The 25,853-nt window shown below is 44.0% G+C and overlaps 1 protein-coding gene across 1 annotated transcript in view; it reads left to right on the top strand.

Annotated features, from left to right (window-relative positions):
- Window positions 1-1,495: 1,495 nt before the first annotated feature.
- IFRD1 (interferon related developmental regulator 1) overlaps window positions 1,496-25,853 on the top strand; it is a 95,672-nt gene continuing 71,314 nt past the window's right edge. The window contains exons 1-4 of the mRNA XM_086919313.1: window positions 1,496-1,817; window positions 13,628-13,735; window positions 22,596-22,677; window positions 23,377-23,501. Coding sequence (XP_086775439.1) covers window positions 1,751-1,817; window positions 13,628-13,735; window positions 22,596-22,677; window positions 23,377-23,501 — 382 coding nt within the window. The 5' untranslated portion in view covers window positions 1,496-1,750. The remainder of the gene's footprint in view (window positions 1,818-13,627; window positions 13,736-22,595; window positions 22,678-23,376; window positions 23,502-25,853) is intronic.

Consider the following 25,853-nt stretch of genomic DNA (forward strand, 5'->3'; position numbering starts at 1 on the left):
GGCCGCTTCTTCCCACGCTCCTGTCCGGACTCCGGAGGCTGTCGGTTTGGCACTCCTGTCCGCTTCTGCCCACGCTCCTATCCGCTCTTAGCATGTCGGACTCCGGAGTCTGTCGGTTCGGCGCTCCTGTCCTGCCCGCTTCTGGGCACGCTTCTGCCCACCCTCCTGTCTGGACTCCGGAGGCTGTCGGTTTGGCGCTCCAGCCCGCTTCTGCCCACGCTCCTGTCCGCTCTTGGCATGTCGGACTCCGGAGTCTGTCGGTTCGGCGCTCCTGTCCTGTCCGCTTCTGGCCACGCTCCTGTCCGCTCTCCGAGCACTTTACTACTTTACTAAAATAGCGGACCCGTGATTGTGATGTCAGCATGCATAAAGCGCACACGCCCACCACAGACATGGCCCTACTTCCAAGGGACTACTTTCTGAAAGAACGTACTTTGCCCTTCTAAGGTATATTTTTTTATGGTACATAGCCTATGTCCATCTGCTTACTCTGATGTTTCCTATGATGTATTTATTGGGTGTTTTGATTGGCGCTGTGGTTCCCGAGTTTACCTGGCTCAAAGGATTGTGTTCTCGCTTTATAATAGTAGTATAGATTACAATACAATACAATTCTTACTTGTTCTAAAATGTGGTATTGTATGGAATATCGACATAGCAATACAATGAAAGCAGAAAATTAGAAATTTGGTTTACCAACATGCCGAACCAAATACTTGTCTCATTAGCAATTGCAATAGCAATTCGCAATATGGGATTTCTAAACCCTACTAAATAAATAGCTAAATTGGGAATTCGTTTGTCTTGATTTCTTTTTCTAAAGTTCTCATTCAGGCACGCCTAACACGAGCAGAATTAAAATTTGATAGTTGTATTCCTTCTGGATCAAGGCAAAGTATGGAAAAAAATTATCGTTGGCGGCCTACAGTTGATTACTACTAAAGCGACGTGCTGCTCTGGTTAATTATTTTACGTGTATGCCGCGCTAATCGAGGGATACAAAAATGTCGCCATATTGGAAAAGTATGATTTTAGTTTCATAGAGTTACCATAATACGTAATAGCGGCACAACCGTTTACCTAAGGCAGAAATGTAATGACTCTTGTATTACTTGCGGTGCGTTGAATATTTTGTAATTTTCGAAAGGGAACACATTACGGACACATTAGAAATAGTAACTCACACATCGTCACTTCCTATTAATACAATGTGTTTCTCCTTTTAGTAATCTGAAGAGAAAATGCGTCTGGAACTCCTTATTGATATATCCGCCCATTATTCTTCGAAGTTGAAGCTCAAGATTGAGTCACTTGCATCAGATAGTTGGTATGCTGGTATTTCCTCTTTCTTTTATGTCTTCTTTTCATCACGTGAGTGCGGAAAATGGCATATTTTGACAGCTAGAGCACGGAATGTCTTGGAATGGAGGTCTGCGATTGGTCCACAAAGTAGACAGTCCGGATTCCTCGCTTGCGTCACGCCCCACCCTCTGACGTCCGTAGCCGGTGGTTATAAAGATCCCCGCGCGTGCCTAGCTCGCCTTCAGCCCTAGGTTTTCAGAGGGAAGATGCATCGTTTTCGTTCACAGGCTCTCATCGGCTTCTCCTGGTCCCGCTTCAGTTCTGCCCGCCGTTGCTCGCCTCTACCGTTAGGGGACTTGAATCTTATACCCGAAAGGCGGTTTAGTAAAAAGTGTTCGTCTATCGGCTGATCTTTGCCAGGCACCGGGCCCGGCACAGCGCGCCGGACATGCCCAGGACAAAGCGGAGGACGGGCGGCGGCCGGGGAGCAGGAGCCAGCGGCGGCAGCGCTGGAGGTGAGTGTGTTAACCACATCAACAAATACAGTTGTGTAACGTGTACATAGCGCGCGAACCGAGCATGCCCCATAATGCATTGGCCCGGTAAATGGTGCTCTCTCTGTGTGACTCCGAATGAGGCGGGGCTCCATGTTGGTGTTGGCATGCGCTTGCGCGGTAACATAGGTTTTGACATCATTGGGCCGAAGGACAAAAGGTTGTCAGGCCCTTAAGTGACCATTATGTGGCCCTTCTATTTAAATACATAAACTTTGTTTACTCTCGCCAGATCGGCATACAGCGACGGCTCGTTTGGAGCGATAATTTCAATATCATAAAGGCACCGGTGACCAGCTTGGACCTCTGAAAGAGATGTTAGTTGCTATAGTAAGCATTCTGGACCGGCTTTGGATTCGCTCCTTTGAATCATTGCTTTCTTCGACCGTCATTTTTTTCAGCTCCTACTTGCTCTCTAAATCATTAAACCAATACCTATTGCCTTTACCAATGATTGTTTTCAGTTCAGGCACCATATCATTGAACTAATGCAACACGTCTTAATAACTAAGCCTTAGCGATTCGCTGCTGAAGTGGGTGTTTAGAGTTGACTGCGTTTCCTTCATTGGTACGTCTAACTTCAGGGCCATTGAAAATCTTTGGCTGCAGTTTTTTCCTCTTAATTAAGGATGTGCCGCATTTGCCACATAATTGATCATCTGCATAGTCAGCAGATTTAAATAAATAAAAAATAGTAGCTCAAACGGATCAAAAGTTACTGAAAACGTTGCAACGTGTGTTTTTTGCGAATTGGGAGACCCTTTGCGAAGGTTAACTGGTCATCTTTCAATTGTTTTTTCCTGTATTTGGTTGTTAAACTGGTATTATTGAGGTAACATCTTGGCCCCGATATCATTACCATTTGCAAAAATGTGACCAAATAATGAAATAACTATTAAAAAAGGACTGCATGGTTTCATAATTTGCCTTTTCTTGCTACATAGTTTATTCAACTTTTCAACATAACTTGCTGCTCCCCTGTCACACAATTCACTACTTCCCTGTCACATAATTCACTACTTCCCTGTCACATAATTCACTACTTCCCTGTCACATAATTCACTACTTCCCTGTCACATAATTCAGTGATCCTGACAGCATGATTTGGCGGTATTGATACCCATTCAAATTGTTTTTCTCTTCAATGGTAACTCATGCAGTGCCAGAAGTAATCCAGCTTTGTACGCACCAGTAATTACATTTAGTTGGTATCTGGAGGTACTACTAGCCATGGGACTTTATTTGAGCAGATTGTTAGGCTTTTGCACAGTATGCCACTTTTGCAAAAAAACTCTATGGATAAGTTGTTTATTGGACCTGCTATCCATACATTTCAAAGATAACATGATGTGAGTGTCCATCTACAGTCTTTAAGAATCGAATTACACCCCCTACCACTTCAAGAGCCAGATATGCACAGATTAAGAAATTGAGAGTATTTTGCAAGATCAGAAAACAAGGGATTCATCTTCAGAAACTTATGATCTCACTAGCCAGCATTCTTGTTTTGAGGAGGGCACACAGTGCAGCACTTACAAAGATTGTTTTATATGTGTAGGCTTGTGGACGTTTCAAAGAGCATGCAATGTTGGTTTGGCCAAGCAGTTGTCAAATAGGATGTATATGACTTGGTGCAGTTGTTGTGGGTGTTATGGAGTATGAGCCATGCCTTAGTTTAGATGCTTCTGCAGTATGAGGAAGACAAACACCTCTGGTCCTGTTGAATAATAGATTTGTAGCTTAACTTCTTTTCTTTACTGTTTTTTTACTTGACAAGCCGCTAGGTTACTCCTTTGGGATACGCATTTTAACTCTCAAGATTGGTTAAGAAATACTGGTTTGAGCAGTTTGTCCTGTGAAGTGAAGAGCTTTACCGTGGTCTGAGGTACCTATTTCTGAGGTGTCAAAGGTTTCTTTGAATGTCTCCAACCTCTGCCTAAAAAGTGACAGTGGGTCTGATTCAGGGGAAAAGTTCAGCACCGTTTCCTTTTACAGTTGAAGCAAACCTATATTGACGATGAATACATTTAAGCATACTAATGCTTGCACTTTATGATTGTTTTGATACTCTCGAGTGCTTATAAACAAACCTTAGTTATGGGGAATAATGCGTTTAAGGAAATGACTTAGTAATAACTAGTACTCCACACGCACAAATTAGTGTTAAAAATGGATGATCTGCTTTTTTACCAAGTGAATTTTTCCGTGGCTGTCTGTCTACAGGAGTGTCAAATTCAGTATTGGGCAACTAAAAACTGACTTTTGTTAGGTGGAGCCGCTTTAAAGATTTGTTAGAACGAGATCTTGATATTATTGCATGCTTTCTGTACAGAATGGACCTCTGAAATAACTTTTAATAAACCTAATTTGTTCAAGGAGGTCGGCATTCTTTTTGTGTTTTTCACACTTGTAGATACTTAGATGTGTTCGTTCTGCTTATTGAAACCTTACGTTTAATAACCTTTATGCACAAGTTCTGGGCATGAGTTTTGTGGGTCCTAAACTTTACATACATGTGTAAAGACTAGAGTTGTGAATGAAGTATACAGAAACAACATCAACATGAGATTTGGAGCAGCAGTAGTAGCATTGCAGTTTATGAATTTGATCACGAATTTGTATCCGTTTACTCCTGCTTTCTCTAATCTTGATTGAGCACTTTATCCATTCTGCCTTGAACTAGGATACTTTCCTTAAAATCCAACCCAATGAGTGGAAACATCCCACAAACCTTGCACTTTCCGATGTTGTTAGTTGGACTGATAGTACATATGTTAGCTTCTTAGTGAGATCATTCAAGTTGTGTGTTTCTCATTAACGGTCTTGCCCCTTTTTTTCAATAGAGCTTGGCACTCGCCCATACTCCATGCTCGCACTCTTCCCACCTAAATTCATACTAAGATTCCCTGCATTTCTGAGACAAGCTAAGCCTTCTATTGGTAGCTTCAGTGCTCTTTTGGTGTTCTTTGGAATGATAAACATTTGTTTAAAAAAATGCTGTTGGTAAAAAATTGAAAAAACTAGTCATTAGTTCGGGGAAAAAGTTGTTTTCTTTGATAGATACTGCTTTGTTCTTCTGTTAGGGGTCGTTCAGTCCCCCAATGAAGGCAGAGATATATAACCGGTTTCTATGGAGGTTGTTTCGGAACAAGTATTAGAAAAGTAGTTTTTTTATTGCATCTGTGCTAGTTTTTTGCTTAGTTTGACTTGACTTTGGAGAAGCATATTTATTAATTCATGCTTGACGTGCAAAACATCTGTAAAGGGTTATATTATACTCTCGCCTTTGAAGAGTTGAGACTGACCCAATATTATTGCTGTCAAGATGATTAATTGTGAAGGCGAAGGACTGCCTTTAGCGTGTAAATTACTTAGATCTTTCAGCCTCCTGAACGGCAGTGAAATGTAGAATCTAAGAGAATTGAGTACTCTTATCACTGGCTGTTTAAGGCATCAGTTGTTCCCCCTGAGTTTTATCTTGGAAATAAACCATTCATACATACATGGACTGATGACCACCCAGTGGTACTCCGCGGCACTCTTTGTCGCTAGACTTGGACGCCATTCCCCCAACTGCTGCCGGGCCTCACACCACAGTAGCTTTCACCTACACCCACTGCCAGTTCTTCAGCAGCCACACACCCATATCCCTCATGCAATTAGTAACCACACCCTTAACAGCCCCCTTCCAACTCAAATGCCATTCAAGTACCAACACCTTCACCGTACACCACATGCCACAGGAAACCCACACGTCAACACCCACTCTCATGTGTGCTTCTCAACACATGATCACTCAAACACAACGGAAATATAGGACCTACTAAGTAGTGATGCACCAGATATCCTTTTTAATCAGAGATCTGGCTCAACCCCTCATAGGCTACTGACATAGCCACAGAATCCCAGCGGACTACAAGATCACTCAACGGGCCTTCACAAACCAAGAGAACACGCTATAATCTACAAGGAATCCATCAAATGCACAACATCCACAGAGAACACCACTGCATTGATGGAACCCTGCACTTCAAGCTGAAAATCTAAAAAAAAAAAAACCTAACCCTGAACGGAACCCCCGGCTGACATGACCCCTAGGCATCTTGGCGCTGAATAACAGATGTTTGTTACCCAACTCAATGGTACTCATTCGCCTCAGATGGATGAAAGGCTTAGTGGACCCACCAGGGTTTGAATTCGACCATGAGGTCCAACAGAGGCTCCTGCAGTTACAGGAGTTGTCCACTGAGACACCAGACCCAGCTTATGACCACCTGTACCACAAGCTACCTTTTCCAACCTAATCGCCAACTTTGTTGCTCCGCTCACCTGCAACTCCAAAGCCTGCGTTCTCCTCGATAACTAACGTTTACCTGGAAGTCCAAAACAACCCCTGTTAGACAGTACTCCTTGAAAGCTTGAGCAACATCACTTGCCCAGCTTGTTCCCCAGAACCAGCACACACAATGTAGCCTTCACTCCAATCACAGCACCAAATGCCACTCCACCACACTCATATGGACAAACCACTCCATTATCCACTTCCAAATCAATACACTTAGTCAAATACTCTACCAGGTACAGCATTCCAAAACACAGCTCAGGAAAATTCACAGAAGCAGGCATGTTCTGCACCCACAGATCAGATTAAACGAGCCCCGCAGACAACCTCCACACAGACATCAACAATTTAAACAACTGGATCAAGAACTGCATGGATTCCCTCACACCCATCAAAACCAACAAGCATAGTAGATCATAGTAGATCATACAAGCAGGTCAGCTGGTACACAGAAGACAGACACCCATCACTAAACTGCTAGAAAGGAATGGAGAGCCAGCCACAACAGCACTGATAGAACTACCTACAAGGCTGCACTCCAGTGCTTTCACCAGCAAAGTTGTAGCATTTGGAGGAATAACTAGTTAGTATTTATGGTGAAGTGGAGGAAGCCGTTCTAGAGTCTACGAAAGCATGTATCTGGGATGATCATTTGGAAGTAAAGCATGCAGGGGCAGTCTGGATAATTGTAGTAATTTGAAAATCCTCAGGAGGTATACAAATTAAACAATGTGCACAATAGAATAAAAAAAGAATACTGGAGTATGGCTCAATCCCCAACAGTAAGATTGAACTATGTGGCCATATGAATGACCAGGTTGTTTTAGCAAGCTGAGAACTAGCAATGTTCTTAAGAGCTCTCTTCTGCCCTCAATAGTAGATGGGGTGTTTCTCCTGTAGCAGTAACTCTGGGTGAGACTTCTCAAGTTAAAATCACGTCTGTTGGGTTTGCAGTTATTAGGTCGGCAAACTCTTGATCCAATAATTCTGGGTACAGGCACCAGGTTTGTGAAGCAGCATTCCCTTATACTTCCCTGCAACATTAGGAGTAGATAATGCTCCCCGTGAAAGGCAAAAGCTTGCTCTGCCCCTCTATCCCACACCACCAACGCTCGTCAGACCATTTTGCTTACTTTCCATCTGCACAAGGTAGGAGAATACTGCATCAAACAAGGTGGGAGGTGGAATGCTTGATGAATTTATTTCCACCACTGCTGATCTCTTGGGCTGTATTCCAGTCCATTGTTTATCAACCATCATGCTGCTCCAAACAGAAGCCTACCATATGCAAATCAGTACTAATTTTGCTGCTCATGAATAGCCCATCCTTATCCGACAGTCGATCTATCGCCCCCTCCACTCCAGAAGAGAACTCTGGTATGTCTAGATGTTGGTCCCTTGCACACTGTTTTACTGAACCAAGTGGCACGCTACTGAAGACACCTGAATAAGCGGTCATTGATCTGGGGTTATTTGCATTCTGGTTCCGAAGGGACCTGGCTAACCAGTTTGGGCTGGACTCTGTTGGAGCAGGCGCATGGTAGATGTGCATTTGGCTGGTGTTTGATTGAGATGGCATGGTGGGCAAAGAAATATACTAGATGTTGAAGCATTCATTGCTTTATTCTGGCCATCTTTTCACGTGACTTCCATGCAGTTCATAAAAACTTACATTTTATTGGAACTAGTGTTTAAATCCAGAAAATATACGTGTTAGAAAGCAGAACATTAAACCATTCTGTGCTGCTCAAGATTACAGATGAAGACAAGCTAGTTCGAGTAAACTTAAATCCCTTGTGTGTTGATTACCTAGTGCATGATATATATGCCCAATATTTATCAGTGCGACCATTCGTGCAAATTGCATCATGGTTTTGAAACTTCGAAGATTGCAGCAATCTTCTAGTAACAGGCCTGAAGGAACAGCTCAGTTAAGATACACCCCTGTTTGTGGAAACATATTTTTAGTAGGTTAACCAAGAAGTCCTGTTTTTTTTCCATGTAGTCACGTTAACACTTCAAACCATCTCAGTGACATAGGAAAACACGACGACACAAATTCCCAAAATGCCTTCGCAGCCAACCCGTCAACGAGGCACACTTTTTCGCACACAAGGACAACATGAAAGCCAAAGCTGCTACCCTAACCTTAAGTTTTCAAACACTTGCAAGATCTCTGCAAGGCCCACTCTGAGGACCTGTTCAGAAGGCCATGGTGGCAAAGCTGCTTCTGTCCATTTCATATGGCTATGAAATACTGGCAGAGAAAAAGGTGTCAAGGCTTCTGAGCCTGCTACTTGAAACAGACTACAGAACTGTCTAGCTGCTTCCAAATTATACAATCGGAGGCACAATTGCACTTAAATCCTTCCCTCTTCTTTACATCCACTAAACTTTTCAATCCAAATAATAGACTAACATGTTCACCACTCAAATTTCATAATTCACTATACTAATTCAGCACTATTCCTTTATGGGTTCCAGAGTATGCAAATCTTTTTACCTCCTTTTATCCTTCCGCTAGCCTTCTCAACCCAAATACCAAAGTAACATATCCACCACTCAAATTACTTTCATATTTCACTATACTAATTCACCACTAATCCTTTAAATTTCGGAGTAGTGTACTACTCGCCAAAAAAGTGCTTCAACACCCCATCGTGGGTAGCAAGAGCTATAGAAATGCAAACCTTTTTTTCCCTCTTTTATCCCTCCACTATCATTCTCAATCTAAACAACTGACTAACATCTACCCCCCCCCCCTGTGAGGGCCAGGACCCCTGACCCCTCCGCTGCTGCCGTGAGCCCTCAGCTGCTGCCTGCCAGGATTGTTGCCTGTGACTTGTGCCAGTTTATTTGTATTTTTCTTAGCTTGTGCCCCTGTATTTATTTCCAGTCTCTGGTTTTGTCTTAGCTGTGCCCTTGTAATTTTGCCGTCCCCGTGTGCCCCGCCTGTTTCCCGCCGCTTCTCCCGCCGCTGCTCCCCTGCAGCCCGCCCCCTTTTCTTCTGTACTCTACCGATTGGCCACCCCGCTCCCACTACTCAGCTGCTCCTCCCTCCCACTTCGCCATTTATGAGAGTCGCCGCACGGAAGCGCAGCGGACGTGCGCAGCCGGCACGCCGATTGTGCTCCAAAGGCAAGCCCGTCTACGCCCGTCCGTGCCTGGACCGCGCCCAGCACCAGAACCCCTGGTCCTCGACGATGCCAACGCACCCGACGAACTTACGACGTCGCCACCCTCCACGGACTCAACGCCGGCCGGAACCCCGCCTGCTACCGAGCCACCCCGAAACGCACCCACAGACCCTTCACCTGCCAGGCCTGCCAATTCACCTGCCTCCGATCCTGCACCCGCCAAGCCGAGCTCCAGCAACAACCACCTCAAGTGCATCCTGATCAACACCCGCTCCGTCCACACACGCCGCCGAACTCTGGAACCTCCTCGACACAACATCACCAGACGTTGCCTTTCTCACAGAAACCTGGATGAACGCCTCCTCAGCCCCTGACATCGCCATAGCCATCCCGGAGAGCTACAAGATCACCCGGAGGGACTGCGTCAATCAAACCGGAGGAGGCATCGTCATAGTCTACAAACCATCCGCATCACGAACAACTCCGACACCCTCACCGCCGCCGAGCACCTTCACTTCCAGATTCACACCGATCCCAAGACCACCCTCAGAGGCACCCTCAAATACAGACCACTACCCTCTGCACCTGGACCCCTATCAGCACCGAAGACACCACCAGCTTGATGAACACCATCCACTCCGGTTCCCCTACCGACCCCTGCCCACACCACATCTTCAACAAAGCCGACGCCATCATCGCATCCCAACTCCGGAACATCATCAACAGCTCCTTTGCATCCGCCACCTTCCCGGAGAGTTGGAAACATGCCGAGCTGAGCGCCCTTCTGAAGAAACTCATCGTGGATCCCACGGACCTGAAGAACTTCCGCCCCATCTCGCTCCTCCCCTTTCCAGCCAAAGTTATCGAGAAGACAGTCAACAGACAACTCTCCGCCTTCCTCGAGACCAACGGATCTCTCGACCCCTCAGTCTGGTTTCCAGGCAAACCACAGCACCGAGACCGCTCTCATCGCAGCCACCGACGACATCAGGTCCCTGCTCGACAACGGGGAAACTGCTACCCTCATCCTCCTGGACCTCTCAGCAGCCTTCGACACCGTATGCCACCGCACCCTGATACAGCGCCTCAGTAACACCGGAATCCAAGGAGTGGATCATCTCGTTCCTCGATGGAAGAACCCAGAGACTCCACCTCCCCCGTTCCGATCGGCGGTCACCGAAGTCATCTGCGGCGTTCCGCAAGGATCCTCTCAGCCCCACCCTCTTCAACGTCTACATGAGCCCTCTCGCAGCCATTGCACGCCAACACATCCTCAACATCATCTCTTACACTGACGACACCCAGCTAAGCCTCTCCCTCACCAACGACCCGCCACCGCCAAAGCCAACCTCCAGGAAGGAATGAAAGACGTCCCGGAATGGATGATCAGCCGCCTGAAACTGTATTCAGACAAGATGGAAGTCCTCATCCTCGGACCATCTCCCTCTGCCTGGGACGACTCCTGGTGGCCCCCTGCCCTGGGCACTGCACCCAAGCCAACGGACCACGCACGCAACCTGGGCTTCATCTTGGACTCCTCCCTCACGATGACCAAGCAAGTCAACGCCGTCTCGTCATCCTGCTTCAACACCCTGCACATGCTCCAAAAGATCTTCCGATGGATCCACACCGAAACCAGGAAGACTGTCACCCAGGCCCTCATCACCAGCCGTCTGGACAACGGGAACAACCTCTACGCCGGAACCACAGCCAAACTCCAGAAAAGACTCCAGGGCATTCAGAACGCCTCAGCATGACTAATCCTGGACATCCCTTGCCACATCTCTGCCCACCTGAAAGACCTGCACTGGCTCCCCGTCAACAAGGATCACGTTTAGACTCCTCACCCACGCACACAAGGCTCTCCACGACATGGGCCCGAAGTACCTCAACAGCCGCCTCACATTCTACACACCCATCCGCCAGCTCCGATCAGCCAGCCTCGCCCTCGCCTCCACCCCACGTATCCGCAAATCCACTGTCTGAGGAAGATCCTTCTCCTACCTGGCAGCCAAGACATGGAACTCCCTCCCCACTCACCTACGGCTGACCGTGGACCATCTCTCCTTCAGGAAGGAACTGAAGACCTGGTTGTTCGAGCAGTAGCGCCCCCCCCTACCCCCCGCCCCAGGCCCTTGACACCCTTACGGGTGAGTAGCGCGCTATACAAATTCTGCTGATTGATTATCCACCACTCAAATTACTTTCAGATTTCACTATATTAATTCACCACTAATCCTTTATGAATTCCGGAGTAGTATGCTACTCGCCGAAAAAGCGCTTCAACACCCCAGCTGGGGTAGCAAGTTCTATATAAATACAATTACAATACAATACAAAATATCTGGATACAATAAGAGGCAGCACAATAAATCGGGTGGCATACTATACTAAATGGCATTTTCCTTTGTTATGTGTAGGTCTAGAACAGACATTTTATGACCAGTGTTTTTGTTTCATGCAACATCCTGCGGCAATGTTAATTTTTCCCAGGATCTCCTACTCCCCCCCCCCCCCCCAAGACCACCCCCCGCCCAGACCAACTCGATCATAGTTATTGGAGGTGTTTAAAAAATTGCGCTGAGAGGAACAGCAACATTAACAAGTATAATAATTTGGGCAGGATTCTTTTTTGCCACCGCTTTGAGGCCCACGAGGTATAGATGAAGCGTCTTCCATCTCCGTACTCTGTCCTCTATCCAGTCCACCACCCTACCGTAGTTGACTGTCAATATTTCTTGCAGGTTGTCATTATCCAGACACCCAGGTATCGCGTCGGGCCTGTTGCCCAGGTTATCGGGTAGTTGGTGTCAAATGCCAGAGTCCCGTATGTCCGCTGGATCTTAACAGATTTGCCCCAGTTAATTACTACCCCGGACATGCCCCCGTATCACACTAACTCTAGTCATTGGTGCAAAGTTGTCTTTCGGACTAGTCATGTATAAAGTGATGTCATGTGCGTACATTGACACAGTGAACCCCCTTGTGGTTAAACCCTATACCTCTGTGTGGTGTTGCCTAATTCTGGCTGCCAGTGGTTCTGTCTCGATCGCAAACAATATGAGTGACAGGGGGCAGCCCTGTCTGGTGCCCCTCGTGATGCATATCTGGTCTGAATCAGGCAGTTGACCTTCAGGTGCTCTGTGGGCAGGGTATAGAGAAGATAAATCTGTTGTATGAAGAGGGATCAGACCCAGCCTATAGAGAAGTGGAAATAAGAACCCCCAATCTAAGGAACTGAAACGCTGTAGTGGTATCTAAGAGCGCCACATACGCCGGGAAATTAGGGGCGAGAAAGTGTATTAACGCAAACAGCGTCCTGAGATTGTGGGAGGTCGACCTTCTTCCTGGTATGAAACCTGATTGGTCCGTCCTAACAATCAGCGGAAGCAGCGGCTGGAGTCTAGTGGCCAAAAGTTTGGCAAAGATTTTGGCATCTAAATTGATCAGTAAGAGCGGGCTATATGATTCTCACTTCGAGGGGTCCTTGTCAGGCTTTAATATTGTGATAATGATGGCCTCTCGCATGGAGCTTGGTGGGATTCCTAGCTGTACATTTGTGCTTAAAACATAAAATGGTTAATACAGCGCTCTTAATTAAGCATTCCAAACATAACGTACAGCATGATACCAAAATATAGAACTGGATAACATCTGTTGAAAAGTTGCCTCTTTCCTTAAGATGATTTAAACATGTTTTTACCTTTAGGCCACTCAATTAGTATACCGTATGATATTCGTAAACATCTACATTCTTTAGGAATCTCAGCTGCTTGTGTAGTAACTCTGTTTTGGCTCTAAGTATTGTAATAAAAAGGTCCTTGCACAATCTTCAGGGGTAGGCCGCAAAAATAACTTTTTATCAGTATATGTATAACACACCATTACCCTTTTGTCCCTGTGTTGCTACCGAATAAGCTTAGTTTGTACTAGCACAAAGCTAACACAATCACTACTGCTTTGGAGCGCCCACCGTGTCCTCCATCACATCAAGGTTTCTGCACCCACAGTAGACCTTGATTGCTGTTCTTCTGGTTTAATCAGAATCCTTGAATATAGCTGACATTTACAGTTGCAGAATTCCAACAAAAATTACATTTCTATTCGATTTTCTAATGTAAATAACAGTAATTCACAGCCATTGAGCAGTTAATGTTTCACTGCATGATTCACTTTACCAAGTTTATATCAAAATGTATGTAGTTCGAAACCTGCAGTTTGTCCTTTATTCAAAAATATCACTGTTTTCAAATTGGTGCGTGGCCGTAATCAACCCTAACCGATTTTTGTAGGTGGCCAACATCGGAACGTGCAGCCCTACAGCGATGAGGATGCATCCGTCGAGACCATGAGTCACTGCAGTAGCGGCTTCAGTGATGCTGCTAGCTTTGCTGACGAGGGTATGTATTGTGTGGCTTTACAAGAAATTGATGCTACAGTCTGATGTGCTGTTCAAGTAGGGTCACTGAATATCATGCCAGCAGCATTGGAGATTTGCCTTATCTGTGGATGTGCCTGTATTCCATTCTTAGCATACGCAGTGAAAATAACTGTTGTGCTGATTAACTGCAGCTTTGCATTAAAAAGGAATTGTGTCCCCAATAACTTTGGAGTTCAAACCTTACTTTGACTATCACAAATGTCAGTGACTGACCTACGCAAGGGATATTTGGTGTTTTGCTTGCGACACGACTCAAAATTGAGATATGCACTGTCATGAACCCATAGGCTAACCGGGACTGAAATTAATCTGTATGTTGCTGAAAATTGGAATAAAATACAAATCCTGCTCGAAGTTGAGGGTGTGGACCCATTCCTGCAACATCTCCTCTTAGGGGTCAAAGTAGTCGGGTGAGCCAAAGTCTAAGGGTAAGCACAAGAAGGTAAAATGTGACTCATCCCCACTTGCCACTCTATCCGAAGTTGAGAAGGTGTTACGGTGTCATTTGGTCTCATTTCCCCTTCCCCATTGAGGATCTGATTACCCGCTTGATTCTGATGCTCCCAGTTTCCTGGGTCATTGCTGAAACTGCTGTAGATCAAAGCCCTTTGGGAGGCCATACGGTGCGTATTTGGCACTCTTCTGTTTCCCTCTTGTATGCCTTCGTGGGCCAAGGATCCAGTAGAGGCTTCCATTCGGGTTGCCACTGGTAGATCCCCTCTTGGTGCAGCCTATGCCTCTAGAACCTGCCTTGGGTTTCACATGGCTTCCGCTACAGTGCTAAAACTCCACCAGTCTTAGAAGTCTACGCCTTAGTTTGCCCGTAATGTCACATGACCACACACTGGGAAGCAGGATCAAGCGTTTTCTCCTCGGGTTGTAGTTTCACATCTAGCAGATGGGTCCTTTGGATCGTTCAACTGGGCTATGCCCTTCCTTTACTTTCTGACCTGCTGCATCTTCTGCCCACATCAGTTCCTGATTCTAGATTAGCACCTGTCCATCTTGTTGCAAGAGGTATGCACTGTTCTGACCAAAGGGGGCATAGAAAGGGTACGTGCCTGAGAAATAGGAACTGGTTATTACTCCCACTATTTTCATTCCGTAGATATTTGCTTTGTTACATTTTAGATCTCTGATTTCTAAATACCTTCCTGAAGGGCAGATTCAACGTGCTCACACTGGCTGGGTTCTGTCTGTCCCTGGATACAGGAGAGTGGCTGATGGCCTTGGATCTTAAGGATGAGGATTTTTGTGCGCTCACCTTGCAGCACATCAGATGTTGCCTGTGGTTCAAGGTAGACCTTTTCAATTTGCTGAGCTCACCTTTGGCCTCACCAATGACCCTTGGGTGTTCTCAACCTGATGCCAGTGGTCGCCGTACACCAACTGTTGAGTAGCAGTATTCCCCTTCCTTGACTTCCAGCTTTTGATGGCGGGTTCACCATAGTTGGTCGTAGACAACCTCCCAATTGGAGTTCACAATCAAAGTGGCAGTCGCACTGAACTCCTTTAGTGGCTTCCTATCTTCTGAGTGGTCTTAGACACAGTGCAGTTCAGGGCCTTCCCTCTTTCATGAGTCCAGGGCATTCAAGCAATGATCCTGGTGTTTCAGCATCTGTCTTGGGTATCAGTGAGTGTGGCTGTGAAGCTTCAGGACCTTCTGTATCCTGCTAGTCTGCTATGACCGGTGGCATGTGCTGGCTCTGCAGTGGCATTTAAAATCTGTGAGCCCAGCACTGAGGGAACCTCTCTAGTTCAAATCAGGTTTTTTGAGGAGACTTTACTGGTGGCTGCTCAATCACAGTTGTACTGGCGGCAGAACCCTCTCCCCCCCGGGACTGATATTTGTGGCAGACGTGTCACTTCTGTCTTGGGGAGTGTTAGAGTTGGCTTTTTCCGTGGGATCACCCCCAGATTTCTTGCTTTTTGTCCTCCTATTTTTGACCTTGTTTGTTAGTTTTAGCACTCTGGGCATGTTTACCCCTGAGATTCAGGGCTAAAATGCATATGTTCTCCAGGTAAATTGTTACTGATTCAAATATCAATGATTGGAATATTTGATTTACTAATAAGTCCCTAGGAATGTGCACAGGTGTGCCCAGGGCTTGTTAATCAAATTCTACTAGTGGGCCTGCAGCACTCATTGTGCCACCCACAGAAGTAGCCTTTCAAAGGTATCTCAGACCTGCCACTGCGTTGTCTGCATTCATTTTGTACTGCCATGTCGACCTGGCAAGTGCACCCACTTGCCGAGCCCAAACATTCCCTTTACTTACATATAAGGCACCCCTCAGGTAGGCCAAGGTACTCCCATGGACAGGATGCAGTGTATGTGAAAGATAGGACATGTACTGGTGTTTTACATGTCCTTGTTATGAACCTCGGTGTACCCCAATATAGGCGTAGGTAGTTACACAACCTTTTACCTACATCTGTCTAAATAACTAGTCTGGTGCTGACCATTAACCTAGTTAGGTGCTACATGACTGTTGTATGGTTTTCTTTGAAAACTATCCTCCGGTATTATGCATGAGGATTCTCAGCATCACAGCAGGGTTACCATCTTCTGCATAAATTAGTCTGTATAAGTCTCACCTCTGTTGTCATACTTGCCCGACATACCCATTATACACTTCTAGGTTGAATCCCTGAGGGTACCTTTCAGTTATATAAGCACTACATCTTCGCTGGGTAAGCCAGAGAAAGAATTCCATGCTGACACGAGACACTGAGTGCATGCAGACACTCCAAGCACGCAGTGGTCTGACGTACCTTGTGGGGTGTCCATCTCGAGACCAAGACTGGGTTCTTCGCTCTGCCACATCAGGTAATGGGGGAAGCTTTATCCTAAGGGGATTCTTGGCTATGCATCTAAATACATGCCAGTTACATCTAGTTAAGGCTTGCATTGTAGGAGTACACATCATTACTGTTATGTATCTGCATATATATTCATTGTTTTAGCACTATGGTCGAATTCTACCTTTTCTTTTCTCTACTGGTTCTCATCGTATGTGTTTCTCATGGTTGTTACAGCACACTTATTTTATACTAGTGACGCTGGTTAAATCTATACTCATTGAAGACGCACCTACCATTTATTCTTTGTATCTTTGAGACTCAGTGAGCATGAGTGACTGAGCAAAAAGTACTGTACGGTTTCCATGATCCCGGACCCCTCATGTTCGATAGTTGCCAGAAACTATTTGCTTTTTGGTAAGAGTGGCTCATAGTGGCACTGTGAGCTAGCTGGTATATAGACTAACATATCCTTTGGGGGTGCCTGGAATCAGTCCGAACACCAATCCCTTAGTTTGTTGTCTAAACGTGCAGATCCTATATAGATTTGTAGGAACTATACAGCATGGTGCCACCAATGTTGGTTTGGTTCTTATTTAACGGTCAAATCGAAGTAGTTCAGTAGTGCTTTCTCAGAGACCCCTACTGCCCATTAAACGTGAGCAAATGGCATTCCATACAGGAAAATAGAACATTTAGAAGCTGTTTCCACAGGCCCACAAGAAAAACCCAAACTACTGACTACTTGACAATGGGGATAGCTCCCCTGATAGACTTGGGGTAAAGTCTTCGCTGCCATCTATACCAGGGCTCATGGCACTCCTTCAATAGCAGTGATACCAGAAGTATTGAGACAAATAAAAACGAGTATTGTGCAGAATCTGCTCTAAACTTAGGGATGAAATTCAATGGCAATTTTACCCAGGTATCTACAATTGTTAAATAACATAAGAGGAGAGGCAGCAGTGGTGGCTGTATGCCAAACTTGAGGGAATGCACTCATGCACCATAGGAGCGGGAGTTGCCAAAAATTATCAAAGATACTTACGCTGAATTAGGTAGAGCTAATTTGTGAGCTAGACCTAGAAACCACAAGTAGTTTAAAATCCTGAAAAGTATAACACCAGATCCTTCCAAGAAGAAATTGGACAATAAACAGAAAAGTAAGCAGAATGCATCACAATCATGGGGTGGGTCTCCTCAACAGGAGCCCTGACAGGAGGTATAACCTTAGAAACCGTGATAACGTTAAACCTGCAGGTTATCAGGATACTGATACATGTTCCCTTATTTCCTTTCAGGGTTCTCCAAGAAACTTAGAGAGGGAAGGACTGTCAGAACACAGATCAGAAGAGCGAGCAAACTCGAGACACATCACACTTCAGACTTTAATATAAAAAAAGATAAATCAAAACCTCAATTAAAAGTTTGCAGACTTTAAAATAAGAAATGCTCATTCTGCTGAAATGGGCTTGGACGATGCTAGACAGCACAGGAGAAGTAAAAATTGCTTGCCAGAACCTGATGGAATTTCTGGTGTCAACGTGTTCAATGAACATATCACTGTGGAAATACCGGACACTAGGTTAAGTGTCCTACACCAGTTATATGAAATAATGCTTCATATGGGGGGGGGGGATGATACCCGAGAAAGTTAAAGGTCTTTTTTGGGAGAACCTATCCTTTGGATACAACATTCTTTTAGCAGAAAGATTGCCCGCCTGTGTTTGTCATGGTTTGCCCAAAGGGAGAAACAGTAATTTTACCATCCTTCTCCAACCTACTTCCAGAATCACTGAAACATTCATACTCGCAGGAGTGGGTGTTAGCACTAGCTCCTGCATTATACAGCAATCGTGTTGGGTTGGCTGCTGAGTCACCACACCATGTAATCCCAGTAAAAACTACAACTCCACAGACAGTACCCATTAAAACATGACACTAATAAACAAGTAAGGAAGATCTTAGATCAAAACTAATATCAAAGTATGATTGAAAATTGCACCTCTTCCATGAATAGTCCTTTGTTTCCCTTGATGAAACTAGACTATTCATTTCATCTAGTTTTAGACTACAAGCATTCAGAAACCTCATTTTGTTATTCGCTCCAATATTGAGCTGACAATTACTTTTAAGAGTTAAATGCCTCAGTGCTTCAGCTCTTCACCTCTGTGCCTCAGCCTTAGTCTGGGTCATTAATCTGGTTGAGCCCTGCTCCTTATCAGGCCATGTTATTTGCAGCCTGATGTAAAACAAGCAGCCTTCCCTTAACTCCAAACGGAAAAATGTGCCCCTGTGTATTTTTAAAAATTAACTCAAGGCTGCAAGCTACTCAGGTGTCTGGGAGCTACTGGCAGCGGCGATTAACTGGTGGAAGACATCTGCTCTATGCTCCTCAATTTGGAAGAAGGAAAGTGCCTTTTGTGATCATCGCACCCATCCCAGTAGTTCTACTAATTTTAGAGACTTGCAAAGCACCTAACATTCCACTTGCTTTGATGGAAGTTCTAAGGCTTATCAAATGATTTTGATTGCCACTCCGCATGCTCCAGGAATGTGATGTTGCCTTGTATCGACACTGAACCTTGCAGCCTGACAAATGATACTTTGGATATAGAACACCACATTTGTGTGATTATAATGGGCAACTGTGGCACATTTCAATCTTCATTGACTTTATTCCAGAGGACAAAGCCAATGTTTGCTGAACATAGGCACTTACGTCCTAATGTGCATTACTTCCCTAAAATCCATAAGGAATCCTACAATTTTCAGTGGCCCTATGTAAGAATTCTATTTGGAATATACTTGAGGATTCTAACATTTAAACAGATTGACCATTGATACTAGAGCTCCAAATGTAACTTAGTTGACTTGAATATAAAAGGACAGTTCGTTTCAGAATGAATATTTTCATTATAAAGTTTGATAGAAAAAGAATTCTAAATGCACAAAGATTCCTTCCATAAACTGCCAAGGCATTTTGTTGAGCCAATATTAAAGATCACAGTATTGTTTCTCATGAGAATACCTACAAACTCAATGACGAAATATATAGCGTTTTATTGAAATGGAAGTCTGAATTTCTTATGAGAACAAGTATTACAAAAATTAGAGTGTAATATAGCGTCTCTTACCTGATTATTAGCCCACACACCTTTCTTTTACTTTCTTGCATTGCAGAGAATATATCAGATAAATTGTTCTGAGCAGACTATCCATTTCTGTATCATGTTTTATAAACAGCACTTTGTTTGTTTGTTGGTACAGCATGAAACCGTACAGACATGGAAGTTAGCCCTTCTTGGTTTCAAGACAGACCACACCTGTGACTAGTAGAGTGTTTTGTTATGCCTCCCTGGGCGTTCTTGAGCTTTATGAATCTGGTTTCTCTAACTTTGTATACTTATCCATGCCACTTTGTCAGCAAAGGAGGCTTTTATTTAACCAATGCTTGGCTATGTCCCTCTTTGCTCGTATGGTGCTCAGACCCACCAGCAAGTCTTGCTTCTCCAACTAGATTCCTCATTATGACCAGGAGGGTCTTATTTTAAGATCTGTAGCAGGGTCTGTTTAGTTTACTGGAGTACTATCACTGGGCAGGCCGAACCATATACAAGGATCAGTCCCAACCACACACAGGTTCCAAAATCTTTCCCGCCACAACTCCAATCACAGCCTCTGCAGCTCATGTTTAGTATGGAGGCAGTTAAGTTGTATGAGCCGCAACTTATAGGAAATTGAGATTTCTCTGGGTGCTATATTGACCTCCCAATCTGTATCAAAACTTAAATAAAAGCCATAAAGGTCAAATTACCACAATACCTATGATGTTTTGACCCATTGTTAATACAGGATCCTGCTCAGGACTGACATTTCAAACCGAAGTAATAGTTTGTGATTGTGAAGAAAGATAGTTGGAAGTGAGAAAGGATGTGTCACCAAATTAGGACGGGTACTTGCAGGGGCCACTTGTCACAAAGATCAAACAGGCCTATGTATAAGAGAATGATCACCCTTTAACTGGAATGTGAGTAGCACTGGTCATCCTAGTGAAAAGCAGAATATTAAAAGGGTTACCAATATATAGATTACTGTGCCAGAAAAGTTTCTCTAGGCTTTAAGTGTAAGTTTCACTCAGGTTAAATTTAAGTCCTGAACAAGATGCAGGCCGACCTAGAGTGGTAATGGTAATTACCTTGATTACTGAAAGAAGCCAGTAAGCAAATTACGAGTGGTGTCTCCAGTGAGTTATGGAGAGCATCTGCAAAGGAATAACATTCAGTGTCTATTTTTAAAATCTGAGTTAATGGTCCACACATCTAAATTGTGATTTCTGGAGGTGAATTACAAAGCCACTGCCAAAGTCTGTGCTTAAATGAGCTGCTCATATCTCAAAGATGGCCCTCACGCTACAGGCACAGAGATCACAACATGGGTGACAAAATGACTGTCACTTGTTTATCTATTGATACTTTTTACTTAGCAATTACATTTATTGATTGCCTTAACTTTGATTCATTCAATTATCATGCAATTGAATTGCATTTGAATACTATTCATTGAATATATATAAATTGTTGAGTTCGCTATGAACTTTGCTGTACACATTAATCGGGATTTATCGAGTGCACTAATTCCCCGTGAGTGTATCCGGGTGCTGGGTCTGGGGTGCTCATGGGCTTCAGTCAAAAAGCCAGGCCTTAAACCCCTTCTGAACTCCTGAAGTGATGGTGAGATCTGAAGGTGGATGGGGGAGGCCGTTCCAGGATTTTGCAAGAAAGGTAGGAAAAGGAACTCCTTTTACAGTTGCTGCAGTGGCTGTGGGTGGTGTGAGCGAGAGAGAGGCGGAGCCCAGGAGCCAGTAGGGAAGGTGGAAGCTGAGGTGGTGGGCCATTTAGAAGTAGAGGTCAGTAAATCTGATATCACTCCCTCTTTGCAGGTCAGAGCCACTTTTGCCTTCAGTGAGTTGAGTTTTGAGGGGCTCGGGAACATCTGCCTTATTGGTGGACACCGCATGTTGCAGTTGTAATTCCTTAACAGTATTAAAGGGTTCATGTTTTTTCTATCCACATTCGGGTCAAATGATATTAAAAAAAATTGCAACTTGTTCAGCTGAAAGTTATGCGCAGAAGTACCATGTGGAAAATTCAATGTAGGTCTATTGACACAAAGTAAGAGTTAGTATAAGTGAATGCAACGGAGACAGACCTAGGTGTGCAGCATTGTGCGTTATTTCCAAAGATGTATTTACAATATACCCCAATTTAAAATTTCCAGTCTCTGAAGGTATGCATTTCCCTGCATAGAGTGAGACTATAAAAGAAAAACTACATCAAAAGAAATGTTGGATGGCGTTATCCTTAACCTGTCGAACCTGGAGAATCATTTCAGAACTTCATTTGTTTTTAGGAAGTGAATAGCTTAATCCAGATAGAAGGGGAAATGTGCAAAAGCTGGAGAAATATGTTAAAGTAATAATGGTTTTCCTGAAATGGAAGCCTTTAAACGCCATGAAAATGAGACTTGATCTGGCATTAATCAGCAATGCGGTAGGGGCATGTGTTGCAGCATTTGAATACAGTAAGTTTGTAGCAGACAGTAGGCATCCCTATGTAGAGAGCCCAAAACATATTTTCCCCATAGTTCTATTAATATAGCACAAGGGAATGGCTTTACAACCAACACTAATCTGAACTGAACAGCCTCTATTACCAAGATAGTTGCCAAATATTCTGCATTTGGTAATAAGATTTAATAAATAATGTAACACCTCTTGAGGAGCTGGAAAGTAATTTCTATATTATACGTATTAATCATAGAAATTATCGATCCTGGGTTTCCACTAGAGTTGTGTAAGATGTGTGATGGTACACAAACGGTACATGAAGCTCCGTCTCTGCACAAAGTTAAGCAGTTAATCTTGGTTTATTGTATTGCCTGCCTTCATAGTCTGTTTTAGGATTGCACACAGATTTTAGTTGAATATTAATTGACAGTAATGCTTGTATTTTCAGGACCTGAAGTTGATGAAGAGGCAACTCAAGAGGATTTGGAGTACAGGCTGAAAGAATTAATTGATCTTACAGTGGACAAGAGGTAAACCACATGGCAGCTGCTTGCTTCATTGTTTAATATAGTATTGGTTCTAGAATGTAGCCCATATTCCACATGTAATTTCAATGTTTCATGGGTTGTTTGCTAGTCTTAACCAGTTGGTTAATTGGTCTGAAAGCATGTGAATCACTGAAGGGTCACACTTTAAAACTGCATGCATTGTAATAGTGTCTGAATCCATCAACTGGGGTATTGAGGATGAGTGGCCGCTATCCGAATACGGTGCCCATCACCTAAAGTTTTCCTTTGTTAGTGGCTTAAAACCTCTATATGCCGCTATGAATAAAAAAAATCTGGTTTCAATTCATTAGTTGCAATAGTCTGACTCCACTTCCCCATTCCCCAAGCTTAACATGCCCTCCGATAGAATGAGCAATAAATGTAGACTTAAAGTCCAACTGTAGGTGTTTATGTGCTAGTTGATCTAGTTTTAATGTCCCCATTTACAGCAATTTAGGAACGAGTCTCAATAGCCAGTTGATGATAGACTTGCATGTCAATATATTAAGGTTGTTTTTTGGATTTACATAATGTTGTAATAAGTGATATGAGCAAGCTTTAAGAGCATTAGCTTTAGAGTATATACATTTAAAATTTGAGTAGTCTTTCATTCATTTTCTTTGTTTTATATTTTTACAAAGTGTAAAGTATTTTGCTTTAAATATTTTATTATCTCAACAGTGCCAAGACCAGACAGGCAGCACTTGAAGGTCTGAGAAATGCCCTGGCGTCCAAGATACTTCATGAATTTCTCCTGGAAAGAAGGATCACTTTAACAGACAGCATTGAGCGCTGTTTGAAGAAAGGTAGTTATACAAAATGTCAAGGATTAAATACTTAATTTATAAACTAGAATTAACAAACCACGCTTGACATTATTGCTGGTGAGAGATGGAGGTCACAGTTGACAAGACAAATTAAGGTATTTGCTTAGGTCATTGATTAAAACAATCGAATCTCTATATTGGCATTCTATTAGGTAAATCTCAGTGTGGAAGCACTCTTCATTGATTTAATGGGCACAGTTGTGTTCTGAGAAGATGCAGCAGAGATCTGAAATCATTATAAAAAGTTATCGAAAAGGTAACCCAAACTCAGGCGATCTGAAATTCGTCGGCATACGGTGCACCTGATGTTTGGTTTATAGGCACGAGGCAGACTTCGTTCAATACTGGTTCCCTAAGCATGTTCAGACTGGCTGTCCTCAGTCTATCCTACACTGTTCCAGACTGCGTGATGCACCTAAATCCAGAGTACATGTAGTTCTTGATCTCTATAAAAAGGTATCAGAAAAATAGCTTTTATTTGCAGTAGGGCTCCACTTGTTTGAAGTCTTCATTTTTGATCTGCATCATGACCCAAATGTTTTTTCAAGGGTGATGTCAGTTGTAAAGACAGGTCTCCCCATTCAACAAATCCATGTTTCACAGCTTGAACTTTGCTTGATAAGGCGAAGTAGGAATGAGCAATTCGGTGCTTTGCCTGCTGAAGGATTTGAGAGCGCTTGGGTCAAGGCAGCTTTTTAGTTTATGGTAGTACTAACACTGACATTTTCCTTCCCAACGAAAGAGTAAAGCTTATCCTGGGTATCGTTAGTTTGACTTAGCTTAACGAAACCAGAACCTTTAGGTCACATGGCTTAATATCTTGTACTTCCTCAAACCAGCCTACAGATAAGGATACGGTAGTGAGGTATCACATCATGCGAATCTTACAAGCAAAACCTTTGAAACCAAAAGGCCTTCTTGTTAGTGTCTCCTTACATGTCTCCCAAGGTCTCGCACCCACCCACACTCTAGCCAGGATTGGAAGGACATGTGCTCCATCATTTGTCTGACCGAGGCTAATGTCCATATGGCCAGCTCCAGATGAAAAGGTGGCATATTTCAGTATCTTTTCGACATACTGTTGCCATACATGTGCCATGTGGCGCACTGTGAAGGCTTGATCCCTACTAATTCGTAATCCCTCCACTAGGGCCATGAGCAGACTTTCTGCTGTCACCATTCCAGCCAGTAAGTGATGTTCCCAGTTGCCTCTTGCGTCGAACATAGCTGCATGTTGCAGGTGTGCGACATAGTAATAGTCAAATTGGAGCACTTCAAGACCTCCCTTGTAACGCAGGGAGTCTTCAGAGCCACTTTACTACTTCGACCGGCCCATAACGAGACAACTGCAGTAGTTTAAAATGTGTCTTTGGTTTTGGACAAGGTAAGTTCTGCAACATGTATAGGCATCTGGGTAATACCACCATCTTGGAAACGGCTAGTCTTCCCAATAAAGGCAGAGGCAGTGTTCCAGAAGGAGGCAGAGTTCCACAACTTATCGAGCACTAGGTCCATATTTAAATGGAGTACCTGAGCGTTTGTGTGACACTTGTATGGCACAAGTAATGAAAGCGTGCCAGTCCCCAACACAATCCTGTGCTCAGGAGCCTATCTATTGGTAGAGTGGTTGACTTTGCTAGGGGAAATATTGATTCTGAGACCCGAGAGATCCCCAAAATATCCACTAGTTGCAACAGCTTGGGCTGTGTCTCGTGGGGAGGCTACATGAAAAACAGATTCTGTAGTAGCGGATCTGTGTATAGTCATAATCTAGTGAATAGTCCCGCTCATGTGCGGGGACCCCGGAGCAATCAAAAATAATCTCTTTAGCTGTCTTCTTTGCAGTATTGCATAGACACTTAAGAGAGTATTTAAAGACAAATAATGCAGCCTATACATGCAAGGCTACACTGTCCAGTACTTCAACTAGAAATGCAAAGATATTCCAAAAATATCCCACTTTAGACCTGTCTGTCAGGTTTAACCATGGAAAACACTCCCCCCCCCACCCACCCCTCACCCACCCCCTTCACCAAATCCTTGGAATGATAGAGAGGAAGGACAGGACAGACAAGCTCCCATAGCCTGCCATTATGTGGCTTAAAAAGGGATACCGTGCCTTTAAGGAAACTTTCTAGAACTCTCCTGGTATCCCAGAATGCACAGCAACTCCCTCCACTTTCAGTTTTTTCCAGCTAGCAGAACCCTGGAGCATTGAGCTCTCCCTTTTTTGGGTTTATTCCAAAATTGTGCACGTTTAAAGTGTTAGTGTGTTCACTCGACGTGTTTTTGCCTTGTCTACATCTGACTGGAGTTTCTCTGCTGTTTTGG

Source organism: Lissotriton vulgaris, chromosome 1_1, assembly GCF_964263255.1.
Source record: "Lissotriton vulgaris chromosome 1_1, aLisVul1.2, whole genome shotgun sequence".
NCBI classification, from domain to species: domain Eukaryota; kingdom Metazoa; phylum Chordata; class Amphibia; order Caudata; family Salamandridae; genus Lissotriton; species Lissotriton vulgaris.